The 22,192-nt window shown below is 46.8% G+C and overlaps 1 protein-coding gene across 3 annotated transcripts in view; it reads right to left on the minus strand.

Annotated features, from left to right (window-relative positions):
- Window positions 1-20,619, minus strand: part of OPCML (opioid binding protein/cell adhesion molecule like) — a 430,273-nt gene extending 409,654 nt beyond the window's left edge. The window contains exon 1 of one of the 3 annotated variants that reach the window (XM_048513179.1): window positions 19,937-20,601. In XM_048513179.1, the coding sequence (XP_048369136.1) occupies window positions 19,937-20,103 (167 nt within the window). In that variant the 5' untranslated portion in view covers window positions 20,104-20,601. Of the gene's footprint in view, window positions 1-19,936 lie in introns of all 3 variants that reach the window. The other 2 variants (XM_048513180.1, XM_048513176.1) reach the window with 2 other exon arrangements.
- Between the last annotated feature and the right edge of the window lie 1,573 nt (window positions 20,620-22,192).

Below are 22,192 nucleotides of genomic sequence, written 5' to 3' on the forward strand. Positions count from 1 at the left end.
GCATTCACATACAATAGGTGGTAGCTTTGCCCACCTGCGCTATCAGAAAGGATTGAACAGCAGGGAGGGGGAAAGTGCTGCAGTAATAACATGTTAGTTCTCTCCTCAGTACTTCACAGTCAAATAATTCAGTGGACTAGGCAACTGCCTTCACTTCCCAGAATTGGAAAGTGAGGACCTGCAGAGAGGAACACTGATGGCTAGAACCACACATACACCCAAACACACCTCAGCAGTTAAGGAAATGGGACTTCTACAAGCTATTTACGCCACAGCTGACCTGGACTTTGGCTTTGCTGGGCAGCTGCGAAAGCCCCAGGGTCTAGAGAAGGCCTGGTACTCTGAAGCAGATGCGGCTTGCTCTCTGGGTGGTGGCACCAGGGCCCTCGAGAAGAACTGGACATGCCCTATCCCTTCTTGTCTCAGCTGACACGTGCACATTTTTCCCCTTACTCATGACCTCCCTTGCCAAATAGTCAGCAGCAGCTGAAGCATACAGGGTCAATGCTGGGCATGAAGCCACCACAACCCTCCTCCACTGCCTAAGATAAGCTGGAGAAGGAGCACCCACCAGGACCCAAGCTAGTAAATATGATACTATGCAGCCTCAACAGGTGCAAAACAAGCTGGAGAACAACCCACAGTGAGCACAATCTGAGCAGCAGGAGCAGCGTGGGTGTGCACATTGATTAGTCTCCTCATCTGCAATGCTTACCAGGACAAATCGTAATTCCAGGAAGCCTTCAGGCAGCACCTCGAGTTTAGCAACCAGAGACTTTCCTTAGGCCTGTCAAGCTCCAAGTGGAGACTGGAGATTTTCTGTATTAAAACTGATCTTCAGACGAAATAAATCAGTTCCCCTGACTCATAGCGACTCTGCAGGGTTTTCAAGGAAAGAGAAGAACAGAGGTGATTTGCCACTGCCTATTACTGCAGGATAACCCTGGACTTTCTTGATGGTCTCCCATCCAAGTACTAACCAGGGCTGCTTAACTTCCAAAGTACGATGAGACCAGACTAGCCTGGGCTATCCAGGTAGAGCTGCCAACCTGCTGGTAGGGCCTTATGTTCTCCTGGAATTAAACTAATTTTCAGACTACAGAGATCACTTCCACTGGAGAAAATGGCTGCTTTGGAGAGTGCACTCTATGAAATGGTGCACTGATTGGGTCCCTCCCCAAACCCCACCCACCAAAGGCTCCACCCACCAAACCTCCAGGAATTTCCCCATCCAGAGCTGGTAAACCTACCTTTCCTCTCCTGTGCCCATTCCATATTAGGAAAAAAACTTTTTTGTGTGTGTGTCGGGGAGACTAAATCACATGCAAGGCTTTCTTTTCAAACCTAAACTCGTTTTACGACACAACCAGCAGAAAATGTACAATTTATAACTTCATGTACAAAGTGGTACTATTTAGCATATTTATGGAATTCAGAAGTATGAATTACTTTTATTTTTTACAAACAAAACCGTGAATATACCCAATAGGTGTGAGAGGATGATACGAACCACTGCACAGTATACTGTGTTTGTGCTATCAGGAGTGTGGGGGCGGGGGGAAGAGCTGAAGACAAACAATGGAGAAAAATCAACACTCTTCACACATTTATGAGATTAGTAACATGTTAAACTTCATAACATCAAAAACACTGAATTCGTCAACATAACATCATACATATTATGGCATATTAATTGTGGGCTGATTTACCCACCTTTAAACATTTTTTTAAAAAAAATGTGCACATGAGGACCAGCAAGTGCAGACTAATCTGGAGAACCAGGTTGGATTTCCCATTCTTCCACAAGAGTGGCGGACTCTTAAGTGGTGAACCAAATTTGTTTCCTATATTCCTGATGGGTGACCTTGGGCTAGTCCCAGTTTTCTGAGACCTCTCTCAGCCCCACCTACTTCACAAGGTATCTGTTGTGAGGAGAGGAAGGGAGAAGAGTTTGTAAGCCACTTTGAGACTCCTTACGGTTGAGAAAAGTGGGATAAAAATCCAAACTCCTCTTCCTCCTTCTCTTCTTTTAATTCTATACACAGGAATTCTCAATATCTAATGCTGTCAAGCTTGTCTACCATAAAATATAGTGCCTGAAGATTTATTTTAAAAACTGTAACGCTTCTTTTAAAGGCATTTCATTTAAAAAAAACCTCTCTTTTCCTGGAACATTTTTCATTTTTTTCCCTCTCCAGACCTTTCCACCTTAAAGCTAGTTAAAGAATCTCAGGGTACAGGACTGTGTGGGGCAAGATGTTGAGATCTGGCACAGCTGTTGTACAGTCAAGCAATGCCCTGTAGACAAAATGGGGCAACTCAGTGGTCTAACCTGGTATGAGGGTAGCTTCAAATATGTACTTGTCTTTTTTTCCCTCTAAAGGAACTTATATATATACACAGGACAATGAATTTATACAGCAGAAATCCTCCTCCTCTCCTGTGATCCCAAGGCTGCTTTTTAACCCCACCAATCTGCCAGGGGGAGATCCAGTCACAAATCTCTGATGCAATTCACCATAAACACATGAACAATATGAACAAGAATGTCATGTGAAAGGGGCTAGACATAGGGTCAACGGGCAAGGCAGGGCCACTGTCAGGAGTATTTAGTGGTGGCAGGAGCTCTCAACGTAATAGAATGTCACCAGCAGCACATTGATGTCACTTCCTGTGTACCCAGAAAGGATGTCAACACATTGTTAGGAGACACTCCAGCATCTGGGCAAGACTCTATGCCCCATACACCCATCGACTGGAACAGGGAACAGAAAGAAACAAAAAATTGCATTTGTGAATTTTCAAAGATCTTTTGTTTGTTTGTTTTAAAACCAGGAAGCGAAAGAAGGTACCACCCTGAGAACAGCAGTCGGCAATTAGGATGTGCCCCATGTCTCTCATGTTTCCGTAACAGTCGATTTCGAATACCTTTAATGGCATATAACCCATGTCTCTCATGTGTAAGTGGGATGGTGTGGACCAGAACCCATGCAGACTTTTAAAGAACCAATTGTCTAGGAAGGGCTTTAACAACCGCGACTGCAACAGATCACTGAGAAAACACGCACAAACCTAGCATCACTATAATTACACCCATAACTGCAAAACTCAGTGTGAGGAAATGACATTATAACTGTGCTTCTTTTACTTTCTAATTAGATTTGTTCACATTTCTACTAATTGGCAAGATTCAGAGGTCTGAAGAATTCTTTGTGTTACCAAACTTTGAGGTTTTTTGTTTCTCATTAACAAAAAACCTTAGCAGATAAGAGTTTGTTTTATCAGGCCAAACTTCTTGTACAAAAGTCACCAGAAACTCCTGTCCCTCCTGGGAACAGGGAGGGCATCCAGATCAATATATGGATAGAATTGCTACATTGGGGGACACCACACTTCATTCTGCTATCACCAGTCCAAGTAGGGTGTGAAAATCTCCACCTCATTAACTAGAGGGCTGCAAAGCTTTCTAGGGGTTGGTCAGGACAGAATAACTGTGTGACTCCCAGGCAGTCCTTTCCACATTAATAACACTTCTCTCTTATGCTTAATTTGCATCTATGAACCTCTGGCATTTTGCAAAGAAGAAGAAGAGGAAGAAGAGGAAGAGGAGGAAGAGGAGGAGGACTGAGAGAGTTCTGAAGAACTGTGACTAACCCAGCAGGAATGTAGGAGTGGGAAACACATCTGGTTCACCAGATAAGCCTCTGCCACTCAGGTGGAGGAGTGGGGAATCAAACCTGGTTCTCCATATTAGAATCCACCTGCTCTTAACATGCTGGCTCTCTAACTGCTCTGAACCACGACACCAGATCTGGGATAACCAAGGCTCCCACTTCCTGTTCAAAGCACAATTAATCAGAGGTATGCATGCTACCTTTATCGCTGGTTCCCTAAGGCTCCCAATCTGGAGTTGGCAACCCTATTAACAGCATTGCTGTAGTGCTGTCAATACCAGCCCAACATGAGGTGAACAAAAAAAATCTATGGGCTAAAGCTTTTCCCATTACTTATTTCCCATTACTTATTTCCAAGCCTGCAGAACTGTTGTGGTCTCTGGCTGTTATTAAAGGCACAGGAGTAGTAACAGGGCAAAGATGCATATGTTAAGAGTCAACAATTCCCGATTAGGAAATGCTTGGAGATTTGGGGTGGTTCCTGGAGTGCCATTGATACTAAAGCCTCTGGATCCAGTTCCTTTTGCTCTTGAAAGCTGTTTTCCATAACTTTTGTAAATATATTTAATAATCAATAGGAGATATTATTAACGCGTAGTAAAAAAAAAGACCCTCTAAATCCAAGTTCAATCTTTATGTGAGAAACTTACTGTAAATATTGACTTTTGTACAGTTATGGAGAGGCCTGAAGCAGTTTGTTCCAGGGGGTAATGGATCCTTTTTTTAAAAAAAATACTACATTGATTTTCTGCAAGGAAACTGCCTCCAATGTTGGTGGTTTCTTCCTCACCCACCTGATCTGACAGGCTGTTGGACCATGATGGACCACAGTAGCTGGTAGATGTCTACTCTGTCCATTAATAGAGCACCTTCAACAGAGAAGGACATGGTACCCAGTTAGGGTTGCCAAGGCCCCTCGGGCCACTGGCAATGAATGGGGGGTAGGGTTGCCGGGTCTAGGTTGGGAAACTCCTGGATATTTGGAGTTGGAACCTGAGGAGGACAATGCCACAGAGTCCACTCTCCAATGCATCCATTTTCTTCAGAGGGACTGATGGATGTAGTCTGGAGATGAGCTCTAATTCCAGGGTATCCCCAGGTTCTACCTAGACTAGAGGTTGGCATCCCAAGGGCTAACCCATCGTTTCATAATGTTCAGTTCCAAGCAGAATTGGAGAAACCTTGTTAGATCCATTCAAGTTAGGTGGACTTCCCAACACAAATCCAAAGAAGGAAAGGGCAGAATGGAAACAAGGAACGCAACCTGGATGTAGTAGGCGTGAAGTGAGTGGGAGCCACTTCAGCAATATTTTGGGAGAAGTGCAGCCACAGCCCTGGAGACAGCAGTTCAGGGGGCAGACTCCCTAGCCCATGCCAACCTTTCTATGACCCAGGGTTGCCAGGTCTAGGTTGGAAAACTCCAGGAGATTCAAAAATGGAGCCTAGAGAGGTCAGGGACCGCTGTGGGTACAACACATTCGAGTTCATTCTCCAATGTAGCCATTTTCTACAGGGGAACTGATTCATCTCATCTGGAGATCAACTATAATTCTCTGAGCTCTCCAGGCAGAGTTGCCAATCTGCAGGCAGGGACTGGAGATCTCACAGAATTACAATTGCTCTCCAGACTGGATCAGTTCCCAGAGAGAGAATGGTTGCTTTGGAGGATGGACTCCACAACTTCATAGAACTTCCTGCTAAATACAATCCCCAAATCCTGCCTTCTTCAGGCTCCACCCGCCCCCCAAATTTCCAGGAATTTCCTAACCCAGAGTTGGTAACTCCGTCTCTAGGCCCCACCTTCAAGTTGGCAGCCCTAGGAAATCCAGGCTTAATCACAGTGCAAATTCAGCATCATCTGAATTTAAAAGCTAAACCAACAAGAATCCTGGAAGAAGGAAAGAAGAGTGCTTTATGGTTTGTACGTGTAGAATGCCAATATTAGGGCACGGAGAATTGAGGTAAAAACAGAAAACAGAAACAAAATAATAAAAACAGCCCCATCCAAAAGGCTGGGTGCTCCACTCCACCATTCCCAAGGGGCCTTCTGGCAGAATGGCAAGAAACACACACACACAAAAGGCTCTCTGCAGCCAGAGAGCTCCCATTGAGCTTAATGGACTTACGTCACCAAAAAAGTGGCATAAGTCCAAAGCCCCAGCCATAGGCATAATAGAAGCAATGGCCAAGTAGAAGCAGACTAATGTTGGCTCCTACCCTGGCCATGTTTCCAGATCATCCCTGCTATGCTGGCACCAGGAGTGCAGGGATAATGGCTTGATGTTCAGGGCTTTATTCCACTGCTGTGGAGGGCTCTGGCAGCTGCCCGCCAGAAGGTTCACCCCTCTGCCAGGGCATGTGCCCCAGGGAGGGCAAATCCACCAGCATGCACGCACGCACGCACGAACCCTTCAGATGGGCTGATAGAAACCCTTGCCGGGTCAGAACATCCTCTTTCACCCCACCCCCCATTCTTAGACCATGGTCATGAACAATAAGACCATCAAACTTAAATAAGACCCATATCTAAAAAAAAAACTTCTCCCTTCGACTCTCCTCTGCAACCTCTAAAAACAAGCAACAAAATAAGTATGTAGAGAGTCAGAGTCCTGCAAGGGGAGATTAACCTTTGCTCTAAAGTTGCACAAGAAAACAAGGACCATTTATTAAAACATGGCATAATCTTTTCTAGCACTAGGTCAGAAGAAATAGTTCAGCAAAACAAAACAAAACAAAACACATAACCTACCATTATTTAGAGATGTCACCAAAGTTTTACCAGAAATTTGACTCCGGGCATTCTCCAAAAACAACATCTAAATAGTTTCAAGAGACACGGGATTACTAGCCTTGTATCCTACCTTGGAGGAGGGGAAACGTCACATCACCAATACCTGCAATTGATGCAATAACTCCAAAATATGTAAATAAAGCTATGGGATCTCAAATATGATTTTCTCCTTCAAAGAAATCCTAATTCCATTTGTTCACACTTCTACCCATTGGCAATCTGGAGCATTCTGGGAATGGGTCACACAACATGTCAAATGGACTCATCCTACGTCAGCCAACCAGCCTCTGCTGCAACCAATAACAGGCCTGAAGTTTTCCCAGTTCTCAGAATCCTGCTCCTGGACCCTTCAGAGTGATCTATTTATTTCTTAAATAAAGCCATAAATCTTTGACAGCCTCAGCAGCTGTTGTTTTATATGCCTTTATGTACACCGCTGATAATAAACGGCTTGTCTGTTGGCAGCGTCACACGTGGCCACAAGGCGTGCTGTTCAACCTCATTCGTATTTTTTTTCCTCTTTTGCTTGTGCAACACTGTCATGCTCTCCGGCTTCTCAGGTTTTGTACCCGCTGCTTGGCTCCACTTGGATTTTGGCAGCTTGAGCAACGAAATATATATTAACAAGGCTTGCAATACTCACGAATCTCCAAGAGTTGTTCCATAAACAAAACCATCTTCTGAAGATGCCAGCCACAGATGCAGGTGAAACACCAGGAGAAAATACTACTGGAACACAGCCATACAACCCAAAAAACTCACAACATCCACCACTACATTGTTCAGATGGCTGATACCTTTTACGCCACAATTCACCTCTATGTTGTTCAGATGACTGTTAGCTTTTACGCCACAATTCACCAGTACATTCTCCAGATGGCTTATACCTTTTATCCCACGATTCATCAGTATGGTGTTCAGACAGCTGATAGTTTTACGCCACAATTCCCCAGTATGGTGTTCAGATGGTTGATAGCTTTTACGCCACAATTCACCACCATGGTGGTGAGAAGGTGGTTAGCCATTAGGGTTACTCAAGGCCGAGAGATCTCCCTGAATTACACCTGGTCTCCAAATGAGAGAGATCAGTTCCCCTGGAAATAATGGCTGCTTTGGCAGGCCCAGTCTTTGGCATTCTACTGCACTAAGGTCCTTTCTTTTGCCAAACCCTCCCTCTCCAGGTTCCACCCCCAAACCTCCAGGCTTTTTCAACCTGAAGCAGACAACACTGTTGGTTGTGCAGATGAATTTGTCACATGCTTGCAGAGGACAGGACACCTGGAATGGCGCATGCACAAGGGTCATCGCCATGGGGTCATGGATCACATTGCTGAGACAGCTCAGCTCCAAGGAGGGAGGAGAACAGGTGGGGACCAGGTCCCATATGTTGCATAACTACTGATTACTCTGCAGTGCAATTATGACTCCTGCAGATGAAGGAGGTACATCAGCCAGCTGAGAAGAAAGGGAACAGTGCCGTGGGAGAGGTCAGATCAGCAAAAGGTGGCTTCTCTTAGCAGAACCACAGGGGGATTGGGGCCATTCCTTCTTTTCTCAGCAGTTCTCCAAGTGGTCAAATTTGGCTTCCCATCAGATCAGCATTTTGATGACACAACCAACAATACTGCACAGCATCAAAGACAAAGAGGCCGGTTTGTCATCTAAGCAACACCTGGATTCTCAAATGCTCTTTTCACTACCTACCAAAGGCAACCTCGGATAGGCCCCCTAAACCTGAAATATTGCATTCTAGCTTCTCCCCTAGGCAGAGATGAAATCTTGATTCTGTCCCTAAATTCCCAAATCCCTTCACGTTCCTGCAGTGGTTTCATCAGTCTGAGAACTGTTTCCGAGTCTCATCCGAGGACCTGGTATTTTTCAAACCAGCTGTTGGCAACCCTTCCAGGAGGACCGTTTGGCCAAGAGATTTGGCAAGGAAGAGCGTGCCAGAGTTTGGAAAGGAGTTATCGTCAAAAGGCATTAAGAGAGCTGGACAAAGATGCAGTGGCTGAGCGCGCAGCGATAGCAGCAGAGAGGCAGAGAATGAAACAGAAAGGATGGTTGAAAAAGGACGAGAATTAAAAGGCATTTGTCGTCGGTAAAGGAAGAAAGATACCCCCCGATGTGGGAAAAAAGGAGCCAGAGAACAGAGTGGGAGAATAATTGATTGAGAAAGATAGAGAGAGACAGTTTAGGAGAGAGGAGCAGACACCGATACACTCTAGAAGTACTTAACAATAACCAGAAAGTAGCAAGGTCATGTAACAATTCTGCTCGAGGGTCTAAAAGCTTCTTACAGGAAGACTGCAGGGGGGGAGGGGGGGAGGGAGGATTTTTCTCCTTGCGTATTTTCCAGTTCAGCTACACCAACATCAGATTTTAAGGGTAAGGAAAGGACAGTCCACTAATATATCAGAGTCAGCCCTCTGCTGGCAAAAATCTGAGATTGCAACCTGGCATGTATCAAAAAGAAGGTAAAGTCGACAACTGTCTTTGAACTTTGGGACTAGGGAAGCTGTTGGCCCCTGCAAGACCCCCTTATGAGGGATCATCCGGGATTAATTGTGTGGTTTCTGCACAATGTGGTCGGTTAACTCCCTCAAGGTTACACATCCATCGTAATTCCATATTGCTCCAGTTGCAACCATTTGATAAGAAACGCTAGCACTTCTTTTGTTGTTTTGGACTGTGCCAAATATTATTGGCTGACCCATGTTGCTAACGAGAGGTAGCAACTTCTCCCCTCTTGTGGTGGTATCCCTTTATGCCTTTGTTAGGAAGTTTTATAACTACTTTCGAAGTGGAGGGTGCTTTGTTTTCAGATTCCAATGCAGGAAAATAATCAAGTCCTTTTTTAAAAAAAAATGAATACCAGCATCCTCATTCTACTCTGCAGTGATCCTTGATTATTTCATGAAATCCCCCAAACCCCAATTTCTTTGTTGCATTTAACTTCATCCATAACCTGTTTTTCTCACTGAGGCTCAAGATGGATTGCAAAATACAGAAAACAGATCTGCCAGGCATCATAAAATATATAATGACCAATGCAACTGGACTCGTATTACAAAATTAGAGAACAACGCATACCAAAACACTGGGGCCTATTCCACACATGCAGAATAATGCACTTTCAATCCACTTTCACAATTGTTTGCAAGTGGATATTGCACAGTAAGATCCGGCTGCAAAGTGCATTGAAAGTGGATTGAAAGTGCATTATTCTGCATGTGTGGAAAGATCCTAAGATAATGCAGAAAGTGAGGGAGAAGGTAGCAGACAACACAGTAAAGCTAGGCATATGGTCCTAACATGGAAATCAATGACAATCTGGAGACTGGCTCCCTTAGAGAAGCAACCTCCTGAGCTTTTCCATTACACTTCAGCTCCGATCCCTTTATAAGACTGTCCTCCTTACCATCTTAGATTTCCCTTTGCTCTTAAAAAGACTCTCACTCTCTTCAGCATCACAGTAAAAATCTGCCCTGTGTCTTTCACCCACGTCTTACAGCATAAAGGGATACCACCGCAAGAGGGGAGAAGTTGCTACCTCTCGTTAGCAACATGGGTCAGCCAATGGCTATTCTCCCCACCTTACAGCACGTTTGTTCCCCAATGCACAAACATCAGGGCTGCCCCATACATTATGTGGGCAAGATCTCTTCCAAACAACAGAAGCAGAGCAAGACAAACACTAAGAAATCAGTGCATTGTTGAAGGCTTTCACAGCCGGATTCAACTGGTTGTGGTGGGTTTTCCAGGCTGTGTGGCCGTGATCACAGCCAGACCACCACCACACAGCCCGGAAAACCCACCACAACCAACTAAGAAATCAATTTGCAATTTCACGATTAGGGAGAAATGCCTCAGGGCAGGGAACTGCCAAACTTTGGCTCAATATTCCCATTCCAGTCCAAAGAAGATTTCTAACTAGCACGGTGCAGAGAGGTCCATCAATAAGAGCAACAGCTCATTTTATATTCAGGAGGGGAGAACTAATGACACAGGACACAAAACAAGTTGCCACATGCTTTATTTTCCTTCTGCCCTTTTATGACCCCTTTCAGAGAGCAGGTCCTTCATTTTGGCATTTTCAAACTAAGGTACCTGCACCCAGATTGTCAAATTTCTATCTTTTTAGAAATACTCCCACCACTTTCCAGAGAGGGAGGAAAGCCCCCAAGGAGAACACGTTCTGATACTGTGCTTCTCTGGGATTAAATTGCATCTTAACAATTTGCATCCTTAAGATTCTATCCACTCAGAGGCTAATGCATGTTTGTTGTTTCATTCAAATCATACACGAACAAAAATGTGATGCTTTTTTAAAAAGGGGCAATTTGTTACATTCCATACTGTAGCGGCTCTGTTTTTAACAAGCAAAAACATCCAAGGACCAGAGGCATTCTTAGATTCCCAGATACACCTCCTTATCCGTTCAGAAGTTTGCCATTTTGGGGGTTAGAAAATGCCTGGAGATTTGGGGCTGGAGCCTGGGGAGGTGGGATTTAGGGAGGGCCCTCAGTTGGGGTCTAATGCCATAGAGCTTGCTCATTTTCTCCAGGGAAACTGATCTTATAGAACAGAATCATACAGTTGGAAGAGACCCCAAGGGCCATCAAGTTTGTTCCTGCAATGCAGGAAGACACAATCAAAGCACTCCTGACAGATGGCCATCCAGCCTCTCTTTAAAAAAGCCCCAAAGAAGGAGACTCCACCACACTCCGAGGTAGTGCATTCCACTGTCGAACAGCACTTCCTGTCAGGAAGTTTTTCCTGATGTTTAGGTGGAATCTCTTTTCCTTCACCCTGAACCCATTACTCCTGATCCTAGGGGCTTTCCCCACTTACCATTTGCGGCACGCTACTCCCAGCGCGCTCCCGGCACGAGTGATTTATGCCGTGGGGTTGCGTTTCCCACTGCCCCGCGCTCTGCGCAGGGCAGTCAGAAGGTGCCGTTCCTTCAGCGCCAAAAAATGACATGCGCTGAAGGGGCGGAAGAGCAGCAGCGTTGGGGCGGCTGCGTGGTTGTTGCCCTTGCAAGTGGGGAGCGCCGCTGGACCCCGCTCTACTTTCCTGGAGTAGCGCGCAGCAAATGGTAAGTGGGGAAAGCCCCATTGTCTCTGGAGCAGCAGAAAACAAGCTTGCTCCCTCACCAACATGACATCCCTTCAAATATCTAAACATGACTATCATGTCACCTCTTAACCTTCTCTTCTCCAAACTAAACATCCCCAGCACCCTAACATAGAACAGTTTTAATTCCAGACAACCTCCAGGACCACCTGGCTGTTGACAACCCTAATCTAACTTGTCCTTCATTCAGATGCGCAGCTAACATGACTCTATGGCTACTCACAAAATGGAAAGATATGTTCCTACTGGTGATTCGTCCCATGAGTTGCTATTGACAGCTGTGCAGGAAGGCATTCTGCCCCCACCCCCACCCCGCTTTCTGTGCCCAGTTATTTCACATTCCTCAGCACCATTTTGCTTCTGCATTCCCTTGAAAAAATGCTCGTCTCTCATTAAAGAAGGCACAAAGTTTGTCTCAGTCAGACAGGGCAGAGCCCAATGAGTCTGATTCATCACACCTTTTTGCCAACACACCTTGTTAGTTTCACCGGTTCTTGTTTCTGGAAGCAGAAGCTAAACTCAGCTATTTCATAATCCAATCACAAGATGCCTTCCTTTGGGAGGAGGAGGGTCTGTAAGACAGAGCTGTTCTTCCCTTTGGCCCTCCTTTCCCTTGCTTCTCCATTCCCTTTTCTCCTTTCTCCCTAATCTTTCTCCCTCCTGTTGGGATGCTGGTATGTGCCACAACCCTACAGGATTGTGTTTTTGCCTCTTGGATCATGCCATTCTGCCCAATTTGTTTTAAACTGTCGCTAAATGATATGGGGAATGACTTTTTGAACATGCTGGAAGAGTGGGAAGATTCCCATGATGCCATCCATCCTCAGCAAGGCAAGCTTTAGAATAGGACATTGTACGATTGATCCCTGCACGATGCCATTATCGCACCCTACAGAGAGTCAAGGGCCTTCCAAACGTTTGTGGGCAGCTTCATGGATCTTGAAGCTATCTTTGACTCAGCTGTCAGAAACTAAGCTTTGAGATATGCAAGCAGGAATTCACATTGAGACACACCTCTAACCCTGTATCAAGAACTTCATAGCAATATCACTGCCATAACAAAAACAGGAATCTCCACTTCTCTATTAGGTACAACCCCAATTAACTAGGCAGTAAAATACAGGTGCCTTTGAGTCCCATTGCTTTTTAATCTTGAAGGTACAATTCTGATGTTATCTGGTACAAAATTCTTTCAACCAGTTCCCTCTCCGTCTCTATCCTTCTGCATGAAGATATGATTTCAATATTGCTTACTTAAGAGGATAACTTAGCTGGGTGAATATTGTAAAGTATGAAATTACACAAAACCAAGGGAAATCATTTTTTGGGAATAACTCCAAAGAACCCAAAGAGTCTACAGATCTGCTGACTAAAATAGGGATTTCAGATATAGATGCTTTCCTGGAATACCCCTTGGAGATAACAAAATCCATATTGGCTAGAACTGAAGGGCCATATTATAGTTCTGTTACACTAAATGTAGATGGCTGTTTGTTTGTTTGTTTTTTTAAAAAAGATCCTGATTTAAAACTTTTTCAAAGTAAGGCAGTACTTCAAAATCTGTATGAAGCGGAAGAATGGGCTTTCTGGAGGTTGTAATCTGAGAACTATACAAAGTCCGCCCCCACCCCCAAATCTTAACTTTGCTTCTTAAGCTTTGGCTTCTCACAATCAGAGTCCTTTTCCTATTTGAAAAAAAACAGGAAAAAGCTCCTGTTAGTCATTTATCAAAACCATGCTACAATCAAAATGTTGAGCAACAAATAATCTATCACAGATTTCTGCTGTTTTATTCTATTTTTTGGCAGATTTTCAGATTCTTTTGTAGACTGCTATTAAACTCTGAGCTGGGATATTTAATTAAGATGCACTGGTAAATACGGGGAAATTATTTCAAATTCTGAGTTTTCCCAGTAGTTTCAGCTACATAAAAGGAACCAGAACAGAGCCTCTTATTATAAATCCATTAAATCAATGTTATTTTTCTCCCTAATCTAAGATTAGTTTTTACAGCTGTTCATTTTCAGACTATGCCAAGTGCTGTGGTAGACCTCCATCTGGATCTGGGAATCTCATAAATTAGATCTCCCATACTGTGGGTTGGACCCAACCAATTTTTTCACTCATGAAAAAGGGAGGAGGTGATCTTCTAAACTCGTATGCGCCTGCAGCTCTTAAAATTTTAGCAAAAGCCATCTCCCGTTATGACTTGGGAGGCAGAATTTGGATTTTATTTTTCTCTCCACTTCGAATGACTTTTCAGCAAAAGCAACACAACCTTCTCACATTTGGTTCTGGTTGTGTGTCTTTCAGTGCATGGTTAAGGATGTGTGTTTGTGTGTGTGGCACTCAGTAACTTTGGCAGCTTGGAAGAGGCCATGACAAAAGCCATTAAATCCAACCAAAATGGAGAGAACACCAAAGCCAATCAAATGAGGTGGAAGACAGTTTTTGAGGAAGTTGGAAACGGTTTGAGAATCGTATTGTTGAAGGCTTTCATGGCTGGATTCAACTGGGTGTTGTGGGTTTTCCAGGCTGTGTTGCTGTGGTCTGGTAGATCTTGTTCCTAATGTTTCACCTGCATCTGTGGCTGGCATCTACCAGACCACAGCCACACAGCCTGGAAAACCCACAACAAGTGGTTTGAGAATTGTTTCACTTCCAAGAATGGGTATATCTACACTGTTTTAATTTCACAGGTCAAGCAAGTTTGGGAAAGAAGAAGAGTTTGGACTTATACCCTGCTTTTCATTCCTCAAAGCAGCTTACAAATTCCTTCCCTTCCTCTATCACAACAGACATATTGGTCCATTCTGCACAGATGTCCTGAGGACAAAAAGCTTTTGCCCCAATACATCCTCAGAACGCCTTATTTCTGCTCAAACTGTCCGATTTTGAGGATGCTTTAAAGTGTACCTTTTCCTCCTAAGCCACCTACAAGGCGTCTCCTGCTTGGCTATGCAGAATGCAGACCTAAGGAGATGTCTTATTTTTCCTGCCTGACCATTCAGCATTCTGGTCAGTTTCACCCTCAGCTTGCGCCCGTCATTTTGTGTGCTGTTGAAGGGAAATACGTATCTTTTCAGCCCAAAAAAGTAGATAGCTGTACTCAGCTCTTCTCACCTATTCTGGCAGTATATAGTTTTTCTATTGTTAAAACAATTCTGGAGGAGCTATCTTGGAAGATATACAGACACACATGTGAGAATCTGAGCCACTTGGAGGACTCCCATTGACTTCTTGGACTGTGGAGGACTGATCTATAGAAAAACTATATATTGCTGAAATCAGCAGGAAGAGCTGAATACAACTATGTCATTTTCAGGCTAAAAGGGCACCCAGAATCAAAGCCTTCAAAGGAAATGTCCTTGAGCAACCGTCAGCACAATCCCTTCAGCAGCACACAGATTGTGGGGAACGAGCTGAGGGTGAAACTGACCAGAGAGCTGAAGGTGAAATTGACCAGAGACCTGAGGGTGAAACTGACCAGAAAGCTGAGGATGAAATTGACCAGAGAGCTTACCAGTTGGGCAGGAAAAAGCCTCTTTCCTCCTCTGACATCTGGTCTGTCTGAAAAACAAATGAAAAAAGAGAGGCGGCTTTTTTAAAGACGTCCTCAGGATGTCTTGTTTTGGGTATGTGGAGTAAAATTAAGAAGTCGCCTCTTTTTAAGACGTCCCACAGACATCTTATTTGTGCTGTGCAGAATGGACCTTTGTGAGGTAGGCGAGGCTGAGAGAGATCTGAGAGAACTGTGACTAGCCCAAGGTCACCCAGCAGGCCTCATGTGGAGGAGTGGGGAAACAAACCTGGTTCATCAGGTAAGAGTCTGCCGTTCATGTGGAGGAGCAGGGAATCAAATCCAGTTCTCCAGATCAGAGTCCACCAATCTTAATCACCACACTGGCTCTCAAAATCAAAACCTGCTAACCTGAAACAACAGCAAGAGATGAGTGCATAAGCAGTCATTTCTCTTCCCAACTGCCTTCACTCCTTGGAAAAACTTATTGTCTGTCTCCAGCCTAAGTAGGAAGCATGTTAATGGTTACTGAACAAGTGCAAAATCAATGAACAAAATGGTTATTTCAGAGCTGAGAATCTGCACTGTTCCAGTCCCAGTCCTAAAGACTGCCTTCTCGCTTGCCTGGAGTATGGTTTACAGGCTCCCCCTCTCCCCCTCTCTCTGTTCCAGATCTGCAGTTTAATAATCTTCCTTCAAGCAGCTAAAACTAGGAATACTTCGTACCGTACTTCTGGAAACAGCAGATAATACAACGGCTCTTCCATGAATGCCTGTGTGTGATTTGTCTGCCTGCCCCAATGAGCCTCTCTGTCCCAGCAAAATGGGGAGATAAATGACAAGCAGGCAGCTGGGAGGGCCAACAAACAGTCCATTGAGAAAGCACGAGGCCGCTGACACTCAGCTCCTCTCCCAAGCAGAGCCCTGTAATTTTTTCACGCTCTGGCCTTCATAACCATTTTGGCCTTCCTTAGACCACGAACCTTCTCTGGGGGGAAAAAACCCTATAAGACCCTGCTTGTACCAAGCACATACATTCAATCTGTGTTGAACTACTGGGGTTTCCTCCTGGAATCCTGGGAATTGTAGTTTGATGAGGCTGCTGAGAATTCCATGGAGCAATCTCCGTGCAGAAAATACAGTTCCAGGTTTTCCTGGAAAGTGGGAATGTGTAGCCAAGAAACTGAACTCTGCAGAGTGGATGTGCACCCAAAGTACAAGCAAGCAACAGCAAGATGCTCACATTCGCTTTGGAACGCCAGAGGTCAAAGGAGGACACGAGTCCGCACGGGAAGGGGGGGAGGAGGCGCGACACGCAGAGTATGGATGGATAAATGAACAATACAGGCAAGCAAGATGTTGATGATACTCTCCGTTCTGGCTGGTCTGAAACTTCCTGAAACATCAGCATTCCTGCATCAAAGGAGTCCAGAAGTGCCATCCTAAACTTAGTTGTGAGTGTGAAAACTGCCATCATCGCAGCTGACTTGTGGAAACCCAGCAGGCTTTTCAAGGTAAGAGACTAAGGCTCCTTCCACACATGCAGAATAATGCACTTTCAAACTGCTTTCAATGTTCTTTGGAGCTGTGTGGAATAGCAAAATCTGCTTGCAAACAGTTGTGAAAGTGGTTTGAAAACGCATTATTCTGCATGTGCGGAAGGGGCCTAACATAGGTGGTTTGTCATTCCCTGCTAAACATCTGAGATCCACAAGATTCGGTTAACCTGGACCTTCCAGGTCAGGGATAATCATAGCTAAGGGTTATTTGTGTATGTTATTTATAGTCCCCCTTTCTCACTGAGACTCAGGACAGATTACAGCATATACAACTGCGCAACCAGAGAGCAACCAATGAACAAGGCAATAGGACTAGGAATGAGGGAACAATGCGAGCCACAAACGATCTGAAGCAAAGTATGCTCTAAACGAAATGGAAAGTGGATTACAAGGGCTCAGGCAAACCAATGAAAGCAGGATAATGCCATCAATATTTTATTGCAGTGGACTACAAACCTATTCCATCACAAAAGTGTCCCCTGGGACTGTTCCGTTCTATTACAGATGTATTTCCTTTCCAAACAATGCTTTCTTGAACTTTGCTGTTTTGCATATTCTGCAAAAGGACAGGATAATAGGAGTCTTCCTGACCTCCTCAAGCAGCTGTTCGACAAGGTGCCAGCCACCTAGAGTGGCCACCTCAGGCCAGGGAAATTTCTGGAGATTTGGGGGCAGTGCCTAGAGAAGGCAGAATTTGGGTTATGCCATAGTACCTGCCCTCTGAAGTTGCCATTTGTTCCAAAGAAGCTGATCCCTGCAATCAGGAGATCGGCTGTAATACCGGAACAACTCCAGCCCCAAGCTGGGATGTGACAGCGTTAAGGGAGCCACAAATCATGAATAGGCAGGTGCTATCGGTATACTGGCACCTTCAGAAGGCTTTGCAATTGAAGTCATATGCACAAGGGAAAAAGGTGACCATGAGAAAGCACAGCCCAGAGGTGATAGAGTGGACTACACACTCGCCAACTGCAGGTGGCACATTTGAATTCCCAACATTCCTGAAGAGACCCAGCACAGCAAGAAGGATTTTGCTTCCTTGATTTTCTGTGTTAGCTTTCTATCTGCAAGGAGTTTTGTTTTGTTTTTTAGTCATGGGGCATTCCAAAACAGGATTCCACTGAGATCCTCTGGCTGCAGTAACACATGCCATGCTACCAGCTCATTTTTCTGCATCTGGGAGCCGGGCCGTACCATTTTGGTTGGGTTGTGGGGGGGGGGGGATCAGAATATAAAACCAGCAGACTGCAACAGACGTGCACATAGGCCTTGAGGCAGGCTGTCATGGTTTTTCCAGGCTGTGTGGCTGTGGTCCAGTGGTTTTGGCTCCCAATATTTTGTCCATATCTGTGGCTGGCATCTTCAGAGGCAAGTCATGGTAAGATGTGGTTGCCACATCATGCCTCTAATGATGGCAGTCACAGATGTGGGTGAATCATTATGAGCAAAAACCACCAGACCACAGCCACACAGCCTGGAAAACTCAGAATAGCCTGTTGATGCCACCCAGGAAAGCCTTTGACAAGACCTACAGACTGTTTTCAAAACGAGGACTCTGTCCCGGAACTCAAAAAGCAATGGCCAAACAGACCTCCACGTGTCTTTTTCTACCCAAGGACACATGAGAACACCAGCCACTACATCTCTGTGGTATGAGCCAAAGGGGAGGCTGCAAGACAACTGGATAGACTCCACGCCTTTCAGAAATTAAAAAAAAAGCAGCTTGAAATGGCTTAGTCCATCTTGGAAATATTTCCCTGCCACAGTTCCTCTCCAGAAGAGAAGCCGAGGGTATTGTAGGAAGGGTAACAATAGGAATGAACGGGAGGTTGGGCTTGTACAGTTATCTATTAAGGCAGGTTCAACAGCCTAGAGCAAATAAGCAGAGTGAACCAGGAATACCCCCAGAGGGCTTTTTAAGTCCTGGAAGAGCCGCACAGCATCCTCCCCTTGGCCCACTTCTGCATTCACAGGTGTGGTTTGGTTCGCTGGCCAATCAGAGCAGTTGACATTTAACATCATGCAGCCTCAAGCACCACTTCAGACGGCGGGGATGACGGGGCTCCGTGTCTGGACCCATCCCAAGGATCTCAGACATCTCCAATAGAGGGGTGGGTAGAGACCATCCTCTAAGGAAACCAAACCTGCCCCACTGCTCTTTCCTTGGATACCTGGAACCTCCCCCCCCCCCCTTTACCCACATTGGACATACAGCCTGGGTCTGCAATTCATGCCAGAAATGAAAACAGGCTGGCCGGGCTACCTGGCACAGAAGCACCCTGTCTGTATATAAGCACCTGTATATCTCTCGCAGCTAAACAGCAGACAAGCAAAAATGTTTTTTTTAAAAAAAGTTCATCAGAATTCATCAGAGGTGCCCCAGGAGCGAAAGATTGATTTGATATTAACAGATTCATGCAGTGACTGTCTGAGCAATCTAAAAGAGGGGAAAGGAGGGTGGAGAAAACACCACAGATGTCTGGGAGACATCAGAGCCCGGGAAAGCAGCTAGAACCACAGGGTGGCACAAAAACTGGCACGGCACGCCGCCCGACTTGTTCCTCACAACCTCCTCTCCAGACTACGGCCGCCTTCTCCCCCTGAAGCTCTTTCAAAGCAAAACCAGCATCTCTGGACAGCACGAGCTCGCTTGGTCTGTCGCTGAAACTCCATCGCCAACTGTCTGGCACGGTGGCACCTGCTTCTCTTACTAGCCCCACACCCTGGCACCAAGACAAACCTGCCAATGGAACTGCCTGGCACCAGAGTCCTCAAAAGGCTCTCTCTCTCTCCCTTCCCCCCCCCTTTTCTCCAGCAACCCCCATTCCATCGCTGGTAACAGCAGCAGAATTTGTTCCCAAACGTTCCTCTGCAGATACCCACCGCATGCTAAGAGGTGCCAGCTGTCACCCCCCCACACACACAACATAACAGCAGCATCTAACCTTTCTCCCCCTCCGCAACACCCCCAACCCTCCTAGCAGGTGGAGATGCCCCCCACTCAGGGGATCAGTCAGACAGAAACCGGCACCCAGCCGAGCATCCTTCCCAAACCCTACGCCACAATCTTGGCTTGGGAAGCAGCCGGTGCCAACCTGAAACAACTGTTGTGTGATGCCCTCCCCCCCCCCACATTCCTTTGGAATCGACACACTCCTGGTAGCCTCCTCTGAAAGAGGCAAACACTGGCATGCAACAGAGACCCCCGTCCCCCCCGTCCCCGCCACGCACCCCTCAACAAGAAATCTGCTCCTACCTGAGGATGGCGCTCTCCCCTTGCCTGACGGTCACGTTATCCATCGCCTTGGGGAAGGTGGCATCTCCGCTGCGCACGGGCACTCCTGCGGGCACAAGGAAGAGCAGCCTGAGACACAGGACCACCAGGCATCTCCAGGGCAGGACTAAGCACCCGCCGACCCCCATCCTGGGCAGAGACGATCCGCAAGGCAAAGACAGGCAATGATATCCGGGGGGGGGGGGTTTGTATTGGGCAAGGGGGGGCTGGCAGCTCGGCAGAGTCCCCAGAGGCGATCCAGAGATGCAGAGACCCCCAATGCGCCTCCAGAAGTCGCGGTCCTTTTCGAGTGGGGCGAAGAGAGCCCGGCAAGGCGAAGGGTCAGGGCTCTGCCCCCCGGGTCCCGGTGCCCCCTCGGAGATACCGCCGGGCACGCGCCGCGCAGCCCCGGCAAAAGTTTATCCCCAGAGCCGGAGGAAAGGCAACTCGCTCGGGCAGGAGACGGGAAGGCAGGAGCAGGAAGAGCCCGTTCCCGTGCCCAACCCGAGCCGGCGAGCCGGGCATCTAGCGCTCGTCCGCTGCAATCTCGGCAAGGCGAGGAGCGACGGCACGGGCGCTGGCCAGTCGGAGCTGTCCAGCCAGGCAGGCAGGCGAGGCAAGGCGAGCGGCCGCTCAAGGCAGGCGAGGCGCGCAGTAGCAGCAGCGACCGGCCGCCTCCTCCGCCTCCTCCTCCGCCGCCCGTCGCCGCAGCCGCCGCCGCCTCCCCGCTCGGCTCGCCCTCCTCGCCGGGCGCATCTCCTCCGCAGCCCCGGCCGGCGCGCGCCCCCGCCGCTGACTTCCCGGGGTTGTCATGGCAGCCACTCCGGCGCTGACCACCACGCGGCAGCCGGACGGCCACGTGAACGGCAGGGAAGGGGCTGCTGGCGGGCCGGGTGGGGGGGCGCTCCAGGGTTAACCCTTCCAGCCCCGGCCGGCGGGCTCCTCCTGCCCCCGGTGCGGGGAGAAGCAAAGGGGGACCCCGCTAGGGCTTGCCAGCAAACTCCAAGGGGTGGAGCCTGGGGGGCAGGGGTGGGGGACGGGAGGGATCCTGGCAAGGCAGGGGAGCCCCCCCTGCAGAGGAAGGGGCCTCTGCAGTCTTGCAGAAAGGTTGCAATTCCGGGAGATTTCCAGGGTTCCCCTGGAGGTTGGCAACCAGATGCTGCTTGGGGGTCACTTCACCCGCTGAGAAAAAACAATGCTTTGCAAATAGAAAGGCCAACCCTGCTAGCCCAGGCTAGGGGTTTGCAGGCCAGGAGCACTCTTCCAGGACCATAACTGACGGGGGGGAGGGGTTACTTGAGGTTGCCCCCCTCCCATGCAACACTCATGCCAGCCTCTCTTGCCTGCTCGGGTGCAAACCCCATAGAGGAAAAATGTCCACTGTTAGCAACACACAGAGACCTTTTGCATTGGTGAACTGGATTGCACTGCTGAGAGAAAGGTATATACAGAATGCCTGGACAACTCAAATATGGGGGTGGGGGGCATTATATAGTCTTCATGTCTGTTGAGGTTGCCAGGACTAGTGCTTTTTCATCTGGCTTCCTCCACCCCATTCTAATTTCCTAAAGCTTATTGGTTGCTGCTTTCTGCCCACGCGGCTGATTTGTCCCCAGCACAGATTTTTTTGACCTTCTAGAGACTGATCTGAGCACATGGGCTTCCCACATCTGATTGCTGTGAGCAAAAGGGAGCTTCATGTTCTCCCCATCAGAGGTGAATTTCCTGTATTGTGCAAAGGGTTAGACTAGATGACCCTTGAGGGACCCTTGCAGCTTTTGTGTTTCTGCATTTGAGCGATAAAGGTTTTCATGTGCTTCCACAAATTCCTTAATTTAAACATTTCTCTCTTGGGTTCAGGCAAAAGTTATCTTAAATCAGGATTAACAGCTGGCCATAGGATGCATCATTCTGCACAGGATCTTCCCCACGTGGATGTACTCTGTTCCGCAGAAAGATGATAGTTACAGCAACTGAGAAATGTATGCTTCCGCATTAGAATAGTTTCAAATGAATATGATTATTATTATTCATTTTTACTCACTACCTTTGTCAAAACCATTATTGTGTGCATTATTGAACATGGTACTTTGATACAAGAGCATTTATGTCAAAATGCATTTTTATTTTCAAACTTTCAAATGGAGGGAGGGACCCAGGCAGAGCATTCTGCTGCAAAGATGGTCTGGCATGCTTTGTTTCTGTGGTGGAGGAACACACACTCTACTATCAACTTTC

This window comes from Sphaerodactylus townsendi, linkage group LG12 (genome assembly GCF_021028975.2).
Source record: "Sphaerodactylus townsendi isolate TG3544 linkage group LG12, MPM_Stown_v2.3, whole genome shotgun sequence".
In the NCBI taxonomy this organism is placed as follows: Eukaryota; Metazoa; Chordata; class Lepidosauria; order Squamata; family Sphaerodactylidae; genus Sphaerodactylus; species Sphaerodactylus townsendi.